This window comes from Ranitomeya variabilis, chromosome 3 (genome assembly GCF_051348905.1).
Source record: "Ranitomeya variabilis isolate aRanVar5 chromosome 3, aRanVar5.hap1, whole genome shotgun sequence".
In the NCBI taxonomy this organism is placed as follows: domain Eukaryota; kingdom Metazoa; phylum Chordata; class Amphibia; order Anura; family Dendrobatidae; genus Ranitomeya; species Ranitomeya variabilis.
The window spans coordinates 68,929,191-68,948,317 of record NC_135234.1 but is presented as its reverse complement, the minus strand read 5'-3'; the positions used below and the strand labels follow the sequence as shown (position 1 = coordinate 68,948,317).

Below are 19,127 nucleotides of genomic sequence, written 5' to 3'. Positions count from 1 at the left end.
GCATTGCAAAGTTACCGTATATACTTCATTACATTAATTTGTTTTGGTTATCATGTTGCCTATGATGTCTTGTTTTTTTTTTTGTATAAGGATGCATTAGCCAGATAGACGGCAAAAGAGTAGACTCTGCCATTCCATACAACAATATCCAGTGAAACTGTATAATGCTTACTGTTATTTTAGTTATTAATGGGACCCTATAGGTCAGTGTTTCTCAACTCCAGTCCTCAAGACCCCACAGCAGGTCATGTTTTCAGGATTTCCTTAGTATTGCACAGGTGATAATATCATCACCTGCTCAAGCATTAATTTCATCGCCTATGCAATACTAAGGAAATCCTGAAAACATGATCTGTTGTGGGGTCTTGAGGACTGGAGTTGAGAAACACTGCTATAGGTGATGGATGGCACTGTTTGGAATTTGTCAAAGGCCTCAGTTGAATAATATGGTGCACAGTTATTACCCGCAATCTCATCTGTGCGCCTTCAATTATGCACTCTGTATCCTGTGCATGGGAGTAATGATGAGTAAGTATCTGTAACCATCTCTTTGACTCTGTGACCCCAATATATTAGCAGAATTGGGGTTTCCTGAAGAAATGGCCATACACAAATGCAGCCTTCTTCAATTTGTTTATGTAATTTTTGAGTGTCACAAGGAAGTCACGCCCCCCCGGGAGACCTTGAGTTAGAAGGTCACAACAGGTAATGAATCGCAGGTCCTCTTTAGAGATGGTGTGATTCATGTCCTATTTTAAATGGATTTTCCTTTCTAGCTCTGGGCGTTTCTTCATTGCCGGTGAAAGAATCTTCTTCCTGTGCTAAGTGCTAACCTGTGTAGTTAGAGTAGCAATTGTAGCGATTTGTAGTTTGCTATAGTATGTGAGTGTTTATCTCCTTGTCCTTATTGCTATTCAGTTTATTCCTCATCCCTTTTTTTTGGTGAGTGCTTTTGTATGATAGTGGTCTTCTGTTACCTCTGTTTTGTCTTTGTATCTGGTTTCCCTTAAGGTACCTTCACACTAAACGACGCTGCAGCGATATCGACAACGATGCCGATCGCTGCAGCGTCGCTGTGTGGTCGCTGGAGAGCTGTCACACAGACAGCTCTCCAGCGACCAACTGTGCCGAAGTCCCCGGGTAACCAGGGTAATCATCGGGTTACTAAGTGCAGGGCCGCGCTTAGTAACCCGATGTTTACCCTGGTTACCTTTGTAAAACATCGCTGGCATCGTTGCTTTTGGTGTCAAACACGACGATACACGCCGATCTGACGACCAAATAAAGTTCTGGACTTTCAGCAACGACCAGCGATATCACAGCAGGATCCAGATCGCTGCTGCCTGTCAAACTCAACGATATCGCTATCCAGGACGCTGCAACGTCATGGATCGCTATCGTTATTGTTGCAAAGTCGCTTAGCAATAAGTTGTAAAGCGCTGCGGAATATGTTGGCGCTATATAAATAAAATTATTATTATTATTATTATTAGTGTGAAGGTACCTTTACATTTCTGTCCCATGCCCCATGGTGTGGGGGAGGGGACAGATTAAGGTTTAACAGGAGCATAGTAAGGTTGGAAACCCAGGCCTCTCTACCTCCATGAGTAGCCCTGGGACAAGTATAGCTAGGCTCCCAGTTCCAGGAACGGTTTGAGGCCTCTCTTCCTTACTTAAGACTGTCACAGTGTGACAGCGAGAAGAACTCCATTTTCTAGACAGGCAGTAATGTTGGAAGTGGAGTCAGCACTGAGCTTTCATTCATTACATAGGCTTTACATCTTATAAATGTCTCAAATGAGACATTTATACACCCCATTAAGTGTATTTCCACCCTTTGGAGTGGTTCAATCTGACATGATGGCCCCCCAAGCAAAAAAAAATATTCTGCTTTCCTGATTTAAAGAGAATTTGTCCTGTTAAAAATGTCTACTTTAAAAAAGAGAGATGGTCAATAGTATATGATCTTCCATTACAGCATATAATCCCAAAAGAAATATAGGAAGCAGGAACATGTAAAATACAAAATATATAAGCTTTATTAGAATCTCTATACAAAAAATACTCTCCAATTAAAAGATTAATGAATATAGGAGAGAAAATAAGATACCACAGTACCACATCAAACCAAGTTCATGAAAAAGAGAAAAAGAAGGTGGCACTCAACTTTCCAGTTAAAAGACTTTATTTCATCTGCTAAAAACATGGAGCTGGGGAAAAGAGTGGAGAGCAGGATGATCAGACGAAGGCCTTTTCGCGCTGATTGCGCTTCAATAGGTCCTGACTGAGTTAACAGGTGAAATAAAAGTGTTTTAACAGGAACAATGAGAGCCATCTTCTTTTTCTCTTTTTCTTGAACCATTATCATGTGTTTTTCTTAGTGAGCACCACGTCCCTTGCACATACAGGTGTGGACCCATTTGACTGCACAGGAATTAGTAGTATTTGATGCTGGTGGTGGATTTGTTCCCTTTTTCACACATCAAACCAGGTAGAACTACAATAAATTTATAAGGAGAAATTCAAAGGATTATACCCCCCTAGAAAATGGATCAAGATGTTGTAGCCTCAAAGATAATAATGGGCATACTGATCCCATTAAAGTATGGTAAAAGCTCTGTGCATACTACCTGGTGGTGTGGAAAATGGCCGCAACGCGCGTTTTGCGTCTGACTTCTTCAGGGGGATGTATGTTAAAAATGTCATCTGATCTGCTGGCAGGATGTTATAGAGATAGAGGGGTGGATCAGATTAATGTACATTTTTGTGGGAAAATTGTCAGTAAAACTTGTACTTTATTCATTGAAATCCCTGGTGTCTGTATGTATATCAGTCCAGTAAGCGGTCCTACTCAGTGACTGACAATCCTTTCTGTATGACTGAGTGATTTACAGCCTTCTGTGCATGCACTGTCATACAGGGAAGATGGTCAATCACTGAATAGGACCACCCACAGGACTCACAAACATACACACCAGGGATTTCAATACTGAATCTGTTCCAACAAAGCTATATATAATTATATTCAGCTACTCCTTCTTAACACCGTGCTGTCTACAGACCACACTGCATGTACAACGTGACAGATTCCCTATATCACATAAATTGTGAGTGTTACTTGGCGTATACATCTAATAAATACCATAAATGTTATATAAACTGACTCTTACTGTGGACCCATAATGGCAGACTTGACCCCATAATCACTAGGAGGTGCCTAAAGCTGAAACTGATCAATAAGCAGTTTTTTTAGAAGGCTCTTCTAAAGGAGACAACCCCTTTCAAATAACAGCAGTGATAAAACAATCCAGTAAAATAAGTTCATAGATTCATGCCAGCAGAAAATAACATAAAAGAAATTACAGATCCCATATAAGACAAGTCATACAAAGTTTAAAGCTGCAGAAGCCTCAGAGGGGTGTTTGTGCTACCTTGTGGAATTGATTAATAGACTATAAAGATGCAGAATCTGCTATGACACCTTTTATATTATTATTATTTTTTCTTTTTAATTAAAATATTCCAATCAAGATGTTATTTACACTAAATACTTCCCCTGGGTAAATGGTAATAACCCAGGAATTTTTTCTCATAATAGAAGAAGTACATAATATCGTATATTAAATGTAATAGAGTGACAGGAAAACAGTGAGTCTTTCCCCAGCTGCACATACTGTCTATAAACTCACGTACGAGGGGTTACGGGGGTAATATTCTGCATCATGTTGGGATTATGTGTTGTATCAAATGGTGTCTTTATAACTAATTAATACTCTTATTTCTGGCTGATTTCCCTGGTCAATGGATGTAGATACAGATGAGTAGGGCACTCGACAAAGCAAACAACCATCACACATCCAACCACCTGGAAAAAGGAGGATTTTAACAAACCTTACATATTCACATGTTGTTAATTTAATTCTGGTGGATTCTGGCCATAGACTCTGGACCATTGCATGCCACAAAGCTTGCAGTCTTGTCAACAATATATCTGACTTCTGACGGAGGGTAGATAATTCCTACAATGGGCTTAGATGGAATGACCTCTTCCTTCTTTTCCTCCTCCATCTGCTGCTGTCCGCCATCCTGCTCCTGGGGCAACTGGGCAACTGTATGGGTCCCGCTGGCATGTTGTCCTCCTCCTCTCTTGGTGCGATGCAGAAAAGTCCAACTTGGGACTTTTCCACTTTGCACCGGGAAAGGAGGAGGACAAAATGCCGGTGGGACACGTACAGTTGCTAACGACTCAAGAACAGGATGGCGGACAGCAGCAGATGGAGGAGGACAAGAAGGAAGAAGTCATTCCATCTAAGCCCATTGAAGGGATTATCTACCCTCCATCAGAAGTCAGATATATTGCTGACAAGACTGAAAGCTTTGTAGCAAGGAATGGTCCAGAGTATGAGGCCAGAATCCGCCAGAATGAAATTAACAACCCTAAGTTTAACTTCCTAAACCCAAATGACCCATATCATGCCTACTACCATCACAAAGTCAAGATATTCACATGTTGCAGCTACAGTCCTTTTTTTTAATTTAATTTTCACGGAACCATTGCAAACTATAATATTCACCTACACAGGTTCGTCTGTTTCCAGAACCCCTATAGAATTCAATTGAGAGGGAGCTGTGTCAAAATAACTACTACTACATTCTCCGCAAGATGGGAGTTAGTCCCCAACACAATGTTCTAATTACAAGAAATGAAATAAATAAATAAATAGAAAATAGAAAATGATATATTTGCCCTACCTGCACCGATTACTCTTTCAATTCGAATCCTGGATGGGTCTATCTCTTTTGCAAACTCATGGACAGCCAAAGAAGGATCTTCATACGTGTCTGGATCAATGTAGGTTTTCGCTCCAGGGAACCTCACTGTAGGAGAAAAAGTACAGAGCTGTCATGATATGTTCAGCAATAAAATAACATGTCAGTATACCCGTGAAGAGATTCTATCTATTCCCCTCCTTTGTCTATTATATTAAATGATTCCCCCCAAATAAATAAAACTAAATAAAATACCATTAAAGCATCATTCTTTACCAAACTTTGCATTGTGCTGGGGCTCTATATGTTATGCCCCTGTAGTTGGGAACATTAGAGTTTCCCTTTCCTGAACCCTTATTAACACCTATGGCATACAGATTACATTAAAGGGGTGGTCCAAAATACAAATTAATTTTACTCCTAAATCAGTATCTAGGTAGTGTATAATCTAAACTATTTTATAATAAAGTACGGTACACTTGAATAAAAATGATCTATCCTTCTAATTTCTTTTCTATTTTTTTCACTTCCTTTCTGATGACGCTTTGTTTGAGAATTCAAGTGCATGCAGTGATACTCAAATGAAGTGTCATCAGGGGGCAGAGGCTCAGCCCCTGCCCCATCCCTAAAATGAAGCATCATCAGTGATGCTCGTTTCTGGAGTGGGCTAGTCCCTACGTAATGTGCACAATGACAGCACACTCTCTTGAGGCTCAGATCAGCATTAACGAGCCTGCATAAATCACATGATTAGGGTGTTCTGACAATGCGCTCTGTGGCCAGGTCGCTATTGCTGATCTAAGCCTGCAACAGAGAGCGCACTGTCATTGTGCACATTGCACAAGGACTAGCCCAGATCCTAAAACAAGAGTCACTGATCACACTTCGTTTCAGGGAGGAACAGGGGCTGTGGTAGTGACTGGAGCCTCTGCCTCCTTATGATGTTTCATTTGAGTATCCCAGCATGCACTGGGATTCTCAAGCAAAGAGACATCAAAAGGGAAGCTGTAAAATAAAAGAAAAAGCAGTTAGATAGTGTCGTTAGGGAAGAAAAGGGAATTTTTAATGCAAGTATATCAGAAAACAGTTTAGATTATGACACTAAACAGATAGGGATTTAGAAGAAAAATGAATTTGTTTTTCAGACCACCCCGTTAGGCTACTTTCACACATCAGGTTTTCGCTGTCAGGCTCAATCCGGCTAAATTTCAAAAAACCGGATCCGGCGAATGTTGCTGCCGGACCTGTTTCTTTTTCCCATACACTTGTAATAGTGCCGGATGACGTTGCGTTTCGTCCGGTTTTCGCCACATCCGGAAAATCTGTCGTTTCCGGTTTCTGGAAAAAACGTCCATAGCAACGTTTTTTGTCTCCGGCTAAAAAGCCGGAAGCTTTCGGCTGTTTGCTAGAATGGAAGCCTTTGGGAGTTTTTTTAAACTGAGCATGCTCCAAATTTTTTTTCATCCAATTATCTGGATATGCTAGTCAGATCCATTGAAAAAACGGATCAGTCGCATCAGTTTTTCACAATCTGCGCCGGATCTGTTTTTTCCAACATTCGCCGGATTATGCCTGATGCAAAAAACATGATGTGTGAAAGTAGCCTTAATAACTTGACTTTGTTTCCCTTTTTTTCATTTTTGGTACTTTGTTTATTGTGAATACAGGGGAATATGATACAGTTTGTAATGCTATATACAGGGCCGGCCTTTGCCCTGTGCGACCTGTGCGGCCGCACAGGGCGCCAAGGCTCGTTAGCATACAAGGGGCGCATTTATTGAGCTCAGCAGATTAATGTCACATTACATCAAAATCAGGGGTGGGATTCAGCCGGTACGACCCGGTACGGGGCAGCCGTTTTCTAAAATTTCCATCTGCCAGCGTTCCGGTTACCACGCCCCCGGTCATCGGGCCCCCCCTGGCAGTGGCGTAGGAAGGGGGCGGCACAATGCGGGGGGCGGCACAATGCGGGGGGGCGGGTCGCCGGCGGCGCAGAATTTACCTGGCTGTTCGCTTCTCGGCTTCAGAAAAATGGCCGCCGCGATCTCCATCTGCGCATGCGCGGCATCCCGCGGCCATTTTCCTGAAGCCCCGGGCAGCAGAGCACTCCACCTGCGCACGCGCGGCCTCAGGAAGATGGCCGCCCCCACCGATAAGCAGATAGAGCAGGATCGCGGTCAGGCAAGAAGAACTTGTTTTTTTTTTTTAATTATTATTGAGAGCGGCGATCGGGAGGGGGGGGGCAGGGCAGAAAGCTGGACACAGGGAGGCAGAACGCTGGACACTGGGGCAGAAAGCTGGACACTGGGGCAGAAAGCTGGACACTGGGGCAGAAAGCTGGACACTGGGGCAGAAAGCTGGAGACGGGGCAGAAAGCTGGACACAGGGGGGGCAGATCGCTGGACACTGGGGCAGAACGCTGGACACTGGGGCAGAACGCTGGACACTGGGGCAGAACGCTGGACACTGGGGCAGAACGCTGGACACGGGGGCAGAACGCTGGACACTGGGGGCAGAACGCTGGACACTGGGGCAGAAAGCTGGACACTGGGGCAGAAAGCTGGACACTGGGGCAGAAAGCTGGACACTGGGGCAGAAAGCTGGACACTGGGGCAGAAAGCTGGACACTGGGGCAGAAAGCTGGACACTGGGGCAGAAAGCTGGACACGGGGGCAGAACGCTGGACATTGGGGCAGAACGCTGGACACTGATGCAGAACGCTGGACACTGGGGCAGAACGCTGGACACGGGGGCAGAACGCTGGGCACGGGGGCAGAACGCTGGACACTGGGGCAGAACGCTGGACACTGGGGCAGAACGCTGGACACGGGGGCAGAACGCTGGACACGGGGGCAGAACGCTGGACACGGGGGCAGAACGCTGGACACTGGGGCAGAACGCTGGACACTGGGGCAGAACGCTGGACACGGGGGCAGAACGCTGGACACGGGGGCAGAACGCTGGACACTGGGGCAGAAAGCTGGACACTGGGGCAGAAAGCTGGACACTGGGGCAGAAAGCTGGACACTGGGGCAGAAAGCTGGACACTGGGGCAGAAAGCTGGACACGGGGGCAGAACGCTGGACATTGGGGCAGAACGCTGGACACTGATGCAGAACGCTGGACACTGGGGCAGAAAGCTGGACACGGGGGCAGAAAGCTGGACACGGGGGCAGAAAGCTGGACACGGGGGCAGAAAGCTGGACACTGGGGCAGAAAGCTGGACACGGGGGCAGAAAGCTGGACACTGGGGCAGAAAGCTGGACACTGGGGCAGAAAGCTGGACACTGGGGCAGAAAGCTGGACACAGGGGCAGAACGCTGGACACAGGGGCAGAACGCTGGACATTGGGGCAGAACGCTGGACACTGATGCAGAACGCTGGACACTGGGGCAGAAAGCTGGACACTGGGGCAGAACGCTGGACACTGGGGCAGAAAGCTGGACACTGGAGCAGAAAGCTGGACACTGGGGCAGAAAGCTGGACACTGGGGCAGAAAGCTGGACACTGGGGCAGAAAGCTGGACACAGGGGGCAGAAAGCTGGACACAGGGGCAGAAAGCTGGACACTGGTGCAGAATGCTGGACACTGGTGCAGAATGCTGGACACGGGCAGAATGCTTGACACAGGGGCAGAATGGAGACACGGGGCAGGATGACAGACATGGCGTCATGACTGGAGACACTGGAGGCAGGATTGGAGACAGATGGGGCAGGATGGATACGATGGAGACAGATGGGGCAGGATGGGAAGATCATATGGGGCAGGATAGATACTCATTAGGGCAGGATGGGAGAATATATGGCTGACGCCAGGAATGAGACACACGGGGGCCAGGATGGCGAATATTATTACCATAGGGGCTAATTAAGGGATATTATTACTGCAGTGATGTATTTATTTTATTTTTTGAGTATACTGTTTTAAATGGAGGGGCGGTCCTATTACTGTGTAGAGTGACACTATGTCGCCTTCTTCATGTGGTGTAATGTAGAAGTTGGGAAAATTAAGTAATGTGTTCTGCAAGTGGAACTCGAGATAACTGTGTTATTTCCTGCAGAGACGAGTCCTGGCTGGATGAAGTGATGGCGGTCTGTGCGGGATGAAAGATGAAGGACTTCACCTAGAGATGTCACTGGTGAGTCAGTGTGTTACCTATACACTGACACTATACACTGTATACTATATACTGAGGTCCTGTGTATGTCACCGGTGATCACTGTATTACCTATACACAGACGCTGCATACTAAGTACAGATCTCCTGTGTATAATGGCACTTATGGTGATAGTATTGTGTTTTTTTTTATTATTGATCAGTATTGTAGTATTCAGTCACTATGTGGTGGTAATATGTGGTCTGGTCATGATGTTGTGGTATTCGTTCCTTGTATTTGATATTATTCGATCACTGTGGTGGTAATATGTCATCTGGTCATGGTGTGGCGGTGTTTGGCCTTGCAGGCCGCCACTCTGCACTCTGATTGGCTGTCAGCCCATATGGCTTTGGACCAAGCGTCATTTTTTCCTTTTGGTCCGCTTTAAAGCACTTTATAATTCCCGTTATTGCAATATTAGTGTTTCTTCAAGTGTTTTGCAGGGAAACACAAGTTTTCTAAGTAAACGTGTTGTTGTGAATATTAAAGAGTTATTGTTTTCTTTCAAAGTTTGGAGGGGGGGGGGGCGCCGTCCTGCAGTCTCGCACAGGGCGCCTTTTGGGCTAAGTCCGGCCCTGGCTATATACCAGTATATATGATATCCTTTCACTATATCAAATTGATTAGATGGTGCGTGTTCATCTAAGAGCTCCAGTGCTAGTTCCTGACCTCACGCGCTTTGCTGACAGTAATATTCCCAGCATACAATTACTACAGATGGTTGTACCTTACAGTCTACCAGCTTCCTTGTATATATCCAGTAAGTCCACATAATAACAATATAGGATAATATACACAAGCACTAAGACAAAGAACGACACACAGATAATAATATAGCAAAGCAAGACATTGCTCCGAGGAGTGTACACCCTAGTGGTATAATCGGTGATTTCCAGGCATGATAGGATGAGAAGTGCATGTGTTATTATGGATGTTTCAGGAGGTCAAGCGCTTCTACAGTCAGCTGTGCATGTATGTATAATTTAGACTCCCGGTTGTTACCTGCACGCAACCTCCGATCCTCACAAGATCTCCTCCTCTACTCCCCTCTTCCCACAATCGCATACAAGATTTCTCTCGTGCATCACCCCTACTCTGGGACTCTCTACCACAACATATCAGACTCTCGCCTACCATCGAAACCTTCAAAAAGAGCCTGAAGACCTACCTCTTCCGACAAGCCTACAAGCTGCAGTAACCACCAATTGATCAAACTGCTGCACGACCAGCTCTACCCTCACCTACTGTATTCTCACCCATCCCTTGTAGATTGTGAGCCCTCATGGGCAGGTTCTTCTCTCCTACTGAACCAGTCGTGACTTGTATTGTTTAAGATTATTGTACTTGTTTTTACTATGTATGCCCCTCCTCACATGTAATAAATATGGAATAAATGGCGCTATAATAAAAAATAATAAATAATAATAATAGGGAGTTCTAACCTTTCATGAATTTGACAGGCCGTCAAACCACGCCTTGACCCATCTATGCTTTGCCTGTGCTCTGCCCATATTGGTGTGGCTGGTCAGGATTGAAAACACCAAAATTCGCAATATTTTGAACAAGTTCTGAGTTGAGTGAAAATAAAGGTGTTTTACATCAGAATTCTGGTGTAAACTCCTTAACGAATTAGCCTCATGTTTAATAGATCTTGATGCTATTATAGATATGAGATAAAAGTAAGCTGAACCCGCTGGTTTTGGCAGGTTTTGATCCAATGTGTATGGGGGCCTTCTGACTGTCCTCGGACAGATTATATTGCTGGATATATAGATCAGGCAGCTGGAATTCAATCGATTCTGCTACTCAGCGGGGAGATGAGAATCATTTGGCAGCAGCTTCTCTTATAGAATATAGGGAACACTCGCCAAACTGAGCATTTCAGTGTATGGGGGAGTCAGAAGTGATAACTGTCAGCTAAATGATATTTTGTCCTAGAGTTATGATAAATGAGGTTCATGTGAGCAACATGAATCAGATCCTGGCTGCATGATTACAGCTAGGTATATCTCTCTCTGAGATGCTCTGGCATATAGGGGAAAATATACTTTATAGGAAATCTTTCAGTAGGGTGAACCCTCCCAGAGCCATTTATATGGGCACGTACAGTTGTGGCCAAAAGTATTGACACCCCTGCAGTTCTGTCAGATAATACTCAGTTTCTTCCTGAAAATGATTGCAAACACAAATTCTTTGGTATTATTATGTTCATTTAATTTGTCTTAAATGAAAAAACACAAAAAGAATTGTCCTAAAGCCAAATTGGATATAATTCCACACCAAACATAAAAAAGGGGGTGGACAAAAGTATTGGCACTGGTCGAAAAATCATGTGATGCTTCTCTAATTTGTGTAATTAACAGCACCTGTAACTTACCTGTGGCACCTAACAGGTGTTGGCAATAACTAAATCACACTTGCAGCCAGTTGACATGGATTAAAGTTGACTCAACCTCTGTCCTGTGTCCTTGTGTGTACCACATTGAGCATGGAGAAAAGAAAGAAGACCAAAGAGCTGTCTGAGGACTTGAGAAACCAAATTGTGAGGAAGCATGAGCAATCTCAAGGCTACAAGTCCATCTCCAAAGACCTGAATGTTCCTGTGTTTACCGTGCGCAGTGTCATCAAGAAGTTTAAAGCCCATGGCACTGTGGCTAACCTCTCTAGCTGTGGACGGAAAAGAAAAATTGACAAGAGATTTCAACGCAAGATTGTGCGGATGTTGGATAAAGAATCTTGCCTAACATCCAAACAAGTTCAAGCTGCCCTGCAGTCCGAGGGTACAACAGTGTCAACCCATACTATCCGTCGGCATCTGAATGAAAAGGGACTGTATGGTAGGAGACCCAGGAAGACCCCACTTCTCACCCCGAGACATAAAAAAGCCAGGCTGGAGTTTGCCAAAACTTACTTGAAAAAGCCTAAAACGTTTTGGAAGAATGTTCTCTGGTCAGATGAGACAAAAGTACAGCTTTTTGGGCAAAGACATCAACATAGAGTTTACAGGAGAAAAAAAGAGGCATTCAAAGAAAAGAACACGGTCCATACAGTCAAACATGGCGGAGGTTCCCTGATGTTTTGGGGTTGCTTTGCTGCCTCTGGCACTGGACTGCTTGACTGTGTGCATGGCATTATAAAGTCTGAAGACTACCAACAAATTTTGCAGCATAATGTAGCGCCCAGTGTGAGAAATCTGGGTCTCCCTCAGAGGTCATGGGTCTTCCAGCAGGACAATGACCCAAAACACACTTCAAAAAGCAAAATGGTTTGAGAGAAAGCACTAGAGACTTCTAAGGTGGCCAGCAATGAGTCCAGACCTGAATCCCATAGAACACCTGTGGAGAGATCTAAAAATGGCAGTTTGGAGAAGGCACCCTTCAAATATCAGGGACCTGGAGCAGTTTGCCAAAGAAGAATGGTCTAAAATTCCAGCAGAGCATTGCAAGAAACTCATTGATGGTTACCGGAAGCAGTTGGTCGCATTATTTTGGCTAAAGGTTGTGCAACCAAGTATTAGGCTGAGGGTGCCAATACATTTGTCTGGCCCATTTTTGGAGTTTTGTGTGAAATGATCAATGTTTTGCTTTTTGCTTCATTCTCTTTTGTGTTTTTTTCATTTAAGACAAATTAAATGAAGATAATAATACCAAAGAATTTGTGATTGCAATCATTTTCAGGCAAAAATCTGACCAGCACCTCCAAAGGAGACAGTCACAACCACCAATAGTAAACTACAAAAGTCAAAAACCTGTCCAGCACTTAAAAAGGAGACAGTCACAACCTCCTTAATAGCTTGCACCTATTCACATTATATGGAGATGCTGGTCAGGTTTTTCTCTTTTGTAGTTTACAATTGGAGGTTGTGACAGTCTCCTTTTCTGACTCTGCAGTCCTCCCTTCAGCCCAAGGGTGGTTTTAATTAGTGCTGGTTCCTACCTGGCCATTTAAAATGTAGGTGTATAGCCCAGGAGAGGCATGTTTGATATGTATTAGAGTAGGCACCCATCAGAGAAGTGTTACCTTGCCGTGGTTGATGGGCACATATGAATAGGCCAATTTATGTGTTGAGAACCTTCATTTTTGTAAGTTTATTTTTTGTAAGTACCGTACATCTTTTTAGCAATAATACTATTTAGATCTCAAGTATTCAGTGTTTGCATATACTTTGACCCTTACTGAGTGCTCCTGTGCTCTCTTTTTTTAATGTAATAACTGACAGTCTCCTCTCCTGAACTCATAAATTTCAAATAAGCGCTGGAGGCAGATTCTCAGGGAGATCAATGTCCGTCCCATAAATCTTAAAAGCTCATTTACATATTAAAAAAACATGGATTTCTCTGAAATAAGACATCGGATCGCAGATATCAAGGAGGATTCTATGGAAGGATTCCCTTTAAGGTTCAGTCCGGGTCTTCCTTGTGCTGCTGCAGATGACTGATAGGTCTCTCGCTATGTCAATCACCTTCAGCAGTGCTGAAACAGCCGGGGGTGGCACAGGACTAGTCTTGTCTTTGGCTATGGTCGCTACATGGAATTTTAATGGATATCTTTTTAGAAACACCAGAATCTTTCAAAAAAAATATACTTGGCTGCAAATCATGCTGCCCGCAGTTTGTGCGGCATGAATAAGGTGAGAAGTATATTTTACATGTATGGCCAGCTTTGAAACTTGACACTACTTTGATTATGTCTTTCTATAATAACTGCATGGTGAGTAGAAGGGTGATTAAGAAAAAACTGTAAAGGAAATGTTGTGGTTATCAAAGACAGGAAATGTTCTCCTATGCTCAGAAGTTTCTGCTTCTCCTTAAGACCTGCTCTCCTGTATCTCTACTGTTGCCTCTCAAATCATCATTTCCAACTCTCTCAAAATGTCAGGAAGACTTCAGGAAAAAAAGTCTGACCACCTGGACACCTGGATGAGTAGGCAAATTTAATGGTCTTCGTCAAACTGCCCAAATGCATGGCTGAAAGTCTGTTGGTGGTGTGAAGAGTTTTGAAATCAGGTGCCACACTTTTTGAGCCGGATGTCCAAGAGAAGGTCATGGATATCAGGCTCAAAAAGTTGCCATTATGAAATAAAAAAAAGTAGTCTTATGAAGCAGAACGGATATTTCAATGGAAAATTCCATTCTGTTTTGATTGCAGTTTACGGCTCATTTTTAGACTTGAGTAAAGAAGGAGTTAATAACGACAACTTGTTCCAGGATGACAGCGATGCAATATAATGCAGACAGCACAAAGAATATTCATTAAACTTCTGTTCTTCTTTAATGCTTCACTTAGATTGAGCTGCATAGATAGAATTACCTCTTCATAATCTTTTTACTCTCAGATGTGTTTTTCATAAGACTAAGTGAAAAAGAATAGAAAATGCTAAAAAGTCAAAGAAGAAATTAGCAGCACAACAAATTACTCACAGTTTCCATTCTGCAGATTTGCTCTTCTTTTCTCTTCAGATTTCATTTTAGCTTTAATATACCACTGGCACCTTGAGGGAAAGGAAAGTGATCATTAGGAGGAGATGAATTTTTTTTTGATGTACTGTAATATTTGCAAAAAACACAAAGAAACAATGTGATTTTAATCTTACGGCACAAATCCTTATAATATACAATGAACATACAAGAACTGTCTTATTCAGGAATAGTGTGGGTTTAAAATAGAATGTGCAGGAATGTTTGGCCCAAATTCTCCATTACACCAAGGTTTGTTCCTCATACCATGGCCTTGATTCACTGTTTGTAAGCCAGTCTTAATGAGGAGAGTGGAGTAATAAGATGTGTTGGATTCATTAACAGGCGCGCGTCACTTAATGAATGTGGCACAAGGTATCACTGGCGCGCGCCTCTGAGTGCACTTTGCCATAAGTGTTACCCCATTCACGGAATGAAGTAACATTTCTGACATAAGAAGTGCTGACACTTTTGCGGAATATGACAGGTGGGAGTAGGCTTGTTCTGTCCCAGCTCCTCCCGTTTTGCCGCAGAGGCTTCAAGCTGGCGTTAAAATGTGAAAATTTTGTGAACTTTTCAATGTCAAAGACTTCTGAATTAGGCCCCTAAAACACATTTGGTGGAGAAACATAGCTTACTTTGGAATATAGGCTATGCTCACCTCTAAGTTGAAAATTTCCAGTGTTTTGCTATATCATAGGAGCGAAAAAATAAAAAGAAAGAGCAAGCCATATCCCTGACATAATGGACACCAATGACACCCAATACCGTAGAAAAAAATTGCTGCAAAAAACATGCTTTTTCATCATATCACCCAACAAAAAGTGGAATAAAACATGATCAAAAAGACAAATGCAAATACAAAATGGTATCTCTGAAAACGTAATTTTGCCTTGCAAAAAACAAGCAGCCATACAGCTCCAATAGTGGAAAAATAAAAAAGTTATAGCTCTCAGAATAAAGCGATGCAAAAATTATTATTTTTTGTATAAAATAGTTTTAACTCTGTAAAAGCGCGACAAAGCATGTGGTATCGCTGTAATCGCACCCGCTTGAAATATGAAGTAGTCTAATCAATTATACAGCACTAGGAACGGCATAAAAAAATAAATAAAACCAATTATTCACCTGCTGTTGACTTATTCTTTCTGCCTCCCAAAGATAGCAGTACAGCTCGGCTCACATTTATACTGCACTCTACGCTGACCGTTTACATCGGTATTTCCATGTAAATCTGTGAAATATGTGATTCAGACGGATTCCCAGGCTATAGATTCCCTGTAATGAGGCAGATGGAAGCACTGTGGACACCGTCTGTCCTATGATCCGGTGGTGTCAGTCTTTTTAGGTGTGCATAAAAGTGCAGTCCACAACAGTTTTGTGCACTTATGCAAAGAAGGAAACCACTGAACAGAGGTCAGACGGAATCCAGAGTAACTCTGCTGCCTTATTATAGTGAGTGATTCCCTCAGGGGTTGAATCTGAATCATGTCACTCTGCGATTTAGATGGAGACCCTGATGTAAGTGCTCAGTGTAGAGCGCCAGATAAATGTGATCTGAAACGTTGTGTAAAATGTTCCCAATAAACGCTTCAACTCAATCCACAAAAATAGGTTCGTCATCTGTCAAAAAATATAGAGGGCTTCCATGTTACTGGTAGTACAAAGGCTCTGGAAAAGCGCTATGGCTCCTCACACCCCAAAAGAAATCCAGCGAATTCTGCGTTCCCAAATTCAAATACTCCCCTCCTTTCTGAGCCCCACAGTGTGCCTAAACCACATTTAGTGTACACATATTTGGGATTTCTGTAGCAATCACAGCTTGCTTAATTTACCGGTGCGTGTCTCCAGAAGCATGAGTTCGGCACCACAGAATACTGTGCACTACAACATACTGGTCACTACAGCGTACTGGTCACTACAGCGTACTGGCCACTACAACATACTGGTCACCCCAACAACATACTGGTCGGTTTAAGGTGCTCACCACACATCTAGATAAGTTCCCTGAAGGGTTTAGTTTACAAATTGCTGTCACTTGTGGGGGGTTTCCACTGTCTAGGCACATAAATCATGGGCTGTCCAAACGCAACATAGCATCCGCTAATTATTCCGGCAAATTTTGCATTCAAAAAGTTAAATGGCGCTCCTTCCCTTCCGAGCCCTGCCATGTGGCTTTCCCCTGTATCAGCATGCTCATGAAAAATTGCCCAACAAATTTTGGGGCACATTTTTTCCTCTTACCCTTTGTGGACTAAAGTAAATGATGAAGATAGGAGGCGCCGGACCAGACCGCGACACCCATCGGACCGGACCGGGACCGGAAATGCCCCTGGGTGAATAAAATCTAACTTCTTTTTCTCATCTTTTAGGATACATCGGGGGCTTATCTACAGCATTCCAGAATACCTGTAAAGCACCTGAAGGGTTAATACACTTCATGAATGTGGTTTTGATCACCTTGAGAGGTGCAGTTTTTAGAATGGTGTCACTTTTGGATATTTTCTGTCATATGAGCACCTCAAAGTCACTTCAAATGTGATGTGGTCCCTAAAAAAATTGGTTTTCTAAATTTCGTTGTAAAAATGTGAAATCGCTGATAAACTTTTAACCCTTCTAACTTCCTATTAAAAAATTATGTTTCAAAAATGATGCTGATGTAAAATAGACATGTGGGAAATGCTATTTATTACGGGAACTATTTTAAGTGATATAATGCTCTAGTTTAAGGGCATAAAAAATTTGAAGTTGAAAAATGTTTACATTTTCGCCACAATTTTGATGTTTTCACAAATAAATACAAAAAATACTGACCTAAATTTATCACTGCAATAACGTACAATATGTCACGAAAAAAACACCTCAGAATCATTGGGATATGTTAAAGCATTCCAGAGTTATTACTGCATAAAGTGATATTATAAAATTTGGCCTGGTCAAGAAGGTGAAAACAGGCTCAGGGCTTAAACTCTTATGGTATGGGCACACGATCAGTAAACGCTGCAGGGTTGGATGCTGTGTACTTGCGCAGCATCCAACCTGCAGTGTCCAGATGTTACAGCATAGTGGATGGGATTCCATGAAATCCCATGCCTATGAGTTCATCCTTGGGGCATGTGCACACGATCCGATGTTGCTGCGGGTTCGACCCTGCTTACTTGTGCAGTGTCCAACCCGCAGCGGCCAGATATATACAGCAGAGTCTACTATGTGTCCACAGATGCCCACAGCTCACCCGTAGAGACGGACATGCGGTGCGTCTTTACAGACCGCAGCATGTATATTTATCTAGAGGAGATGCGAGTCTCCGCAAGAGAAATGTCACCCATGCAATGTATTGGGTGGCGCAGTGGTTAGCACAGCAGCCTTGCAGCGCTGGCGTCTTGGGTTCAAACCCCACCAAGGACAACATCTGCAAAGAGTTTGTATGTTCGCTCTGTGTTTGCGTGGGTGTTCTCCGGTTTCCTCCCACATTCCAAAGACATACTGATAGGGAAATTTAGATTGTGAGCCCCAACGGGGACAGTGATGATAATGTGTGCAACCTGTAAAGTGCTGCGTAATATGTTAGCGCTATATATAAATAAAGATTATTATTATTATTGTATTGGATGAGGTGATTCCGCACGGTTCAGTGAACACATGCGCTTTCACCTGTGTTCAATAGCTGGCGGTGCGTGGGTCATTTGGCACTTGCTAGTCATGTGACCAGGGACATATCTTTTATTTTTAGTTTTCTCTTAGTACTTTTATTAACATACTAGCTGTACTACCCGGCTTCGCCCGGGTTAATGACTGCTGTTAGCAAAATAGAATGTGTTAACAAAAATTTATTCTGCACACAAAAACCACAAAACAAATAGATAGAAATGTAATTATTAAAAGGCAAAAACTAAGCAAATAGAAGCATTTCACAACATATATTAGCTTTGTTATACTGAGAATGTCTTTGTTGCCTATATTAACCAATCAGAGCTCAGGTTAATTAACTGTAGCAAAATAGAAGCTGAGCTGTGATTGGTTGCTATTGGCAGCCTGATAAATCCCCAGCCAACAGGAAGCCCTCCCCCCTGGCAGTATATATTAGCTCACACATACACATAATAGACAGGTCATGTGACTGACAGCTGCCGTATTTCCTATATGGTACATTTGTTGCTCTTGTAGTTTGCTTATTAATCAGATTTTTATTTTTGAAGGACAATACCAGACTTGTGTGTGTTTTAGGGCGAGTTTTATGTGTCAAGTTGTGTGTGTTGAGTTGCGTGTGGCGACATGCATGTAGCGACTTTTGTGAGATGAGTTTTGTGTGGCGACATGCGTGTAGCAACATTTTGTGTGTTGAGTTGCATGTGACAGGTTAGTGTAGCAAGTTGTGTGCAGCAAGATTTGTGCATGGCGAGTTTTGCGCGTGGCGAGTTTTATGTGTGGTGCATTTTGAGTATGTGCAAGTTTTGTGTGAGGCAACTTTTGCATGTGGTGCAACTTTTGTACATGTGGCAATTTTTCTGTGTGTGCAAGTTTTGCATGAGGTGAGTTTTCCATGAGGTGAGTTTTGCACGTGTGGCGAGTTTTGCGTGAGCCTAGTTTTGCATATGGCGAGTTTTGCATGTAGCGAGTTTTGAGTGGTGACTTTTGTGTTTCGACTTTTATGTGGCGAGGTTGGTGTGTGTGTGTGGTGAAATGTGTGCTGAGGGTGGTATATGTGTTCAAGCACGTGGTAGTGTGTGGCGCATTTTGTGTTT

The 19,127-nt window shown here is 43.1% G+C and overlaps 1 protein-coding gene across 2 annotated transcripts in view; it reads right to left on the bottom strand.

Moving 5' to 3' along the window:
- The window catches only part of EPHA6 (EPH receptor A6), a 1,167,010-nt gene that overhangs the window by 255,795 nt on the left and 892,088 nt on the right, over positions 1-19,127 (bottom strand). For both annotated transcript variants that reach the window (XM_077294107.1, XM_077294108.1), the window contains 2 exons: positions 14,347-14,417; positions 4,753-4,878 (listed from right to left, as the gene is read on the bottom strand). In XM_077294107.1, coding sequence (XP_077150222.1) covers positions 4,753-4,878; positions 14,347-14,417 — 197 coding nt within the window. The remainder of the gene's footprint in view (positions 1-4,752; positions 4,879-14,346; positions 14,418-19,127) is intronic.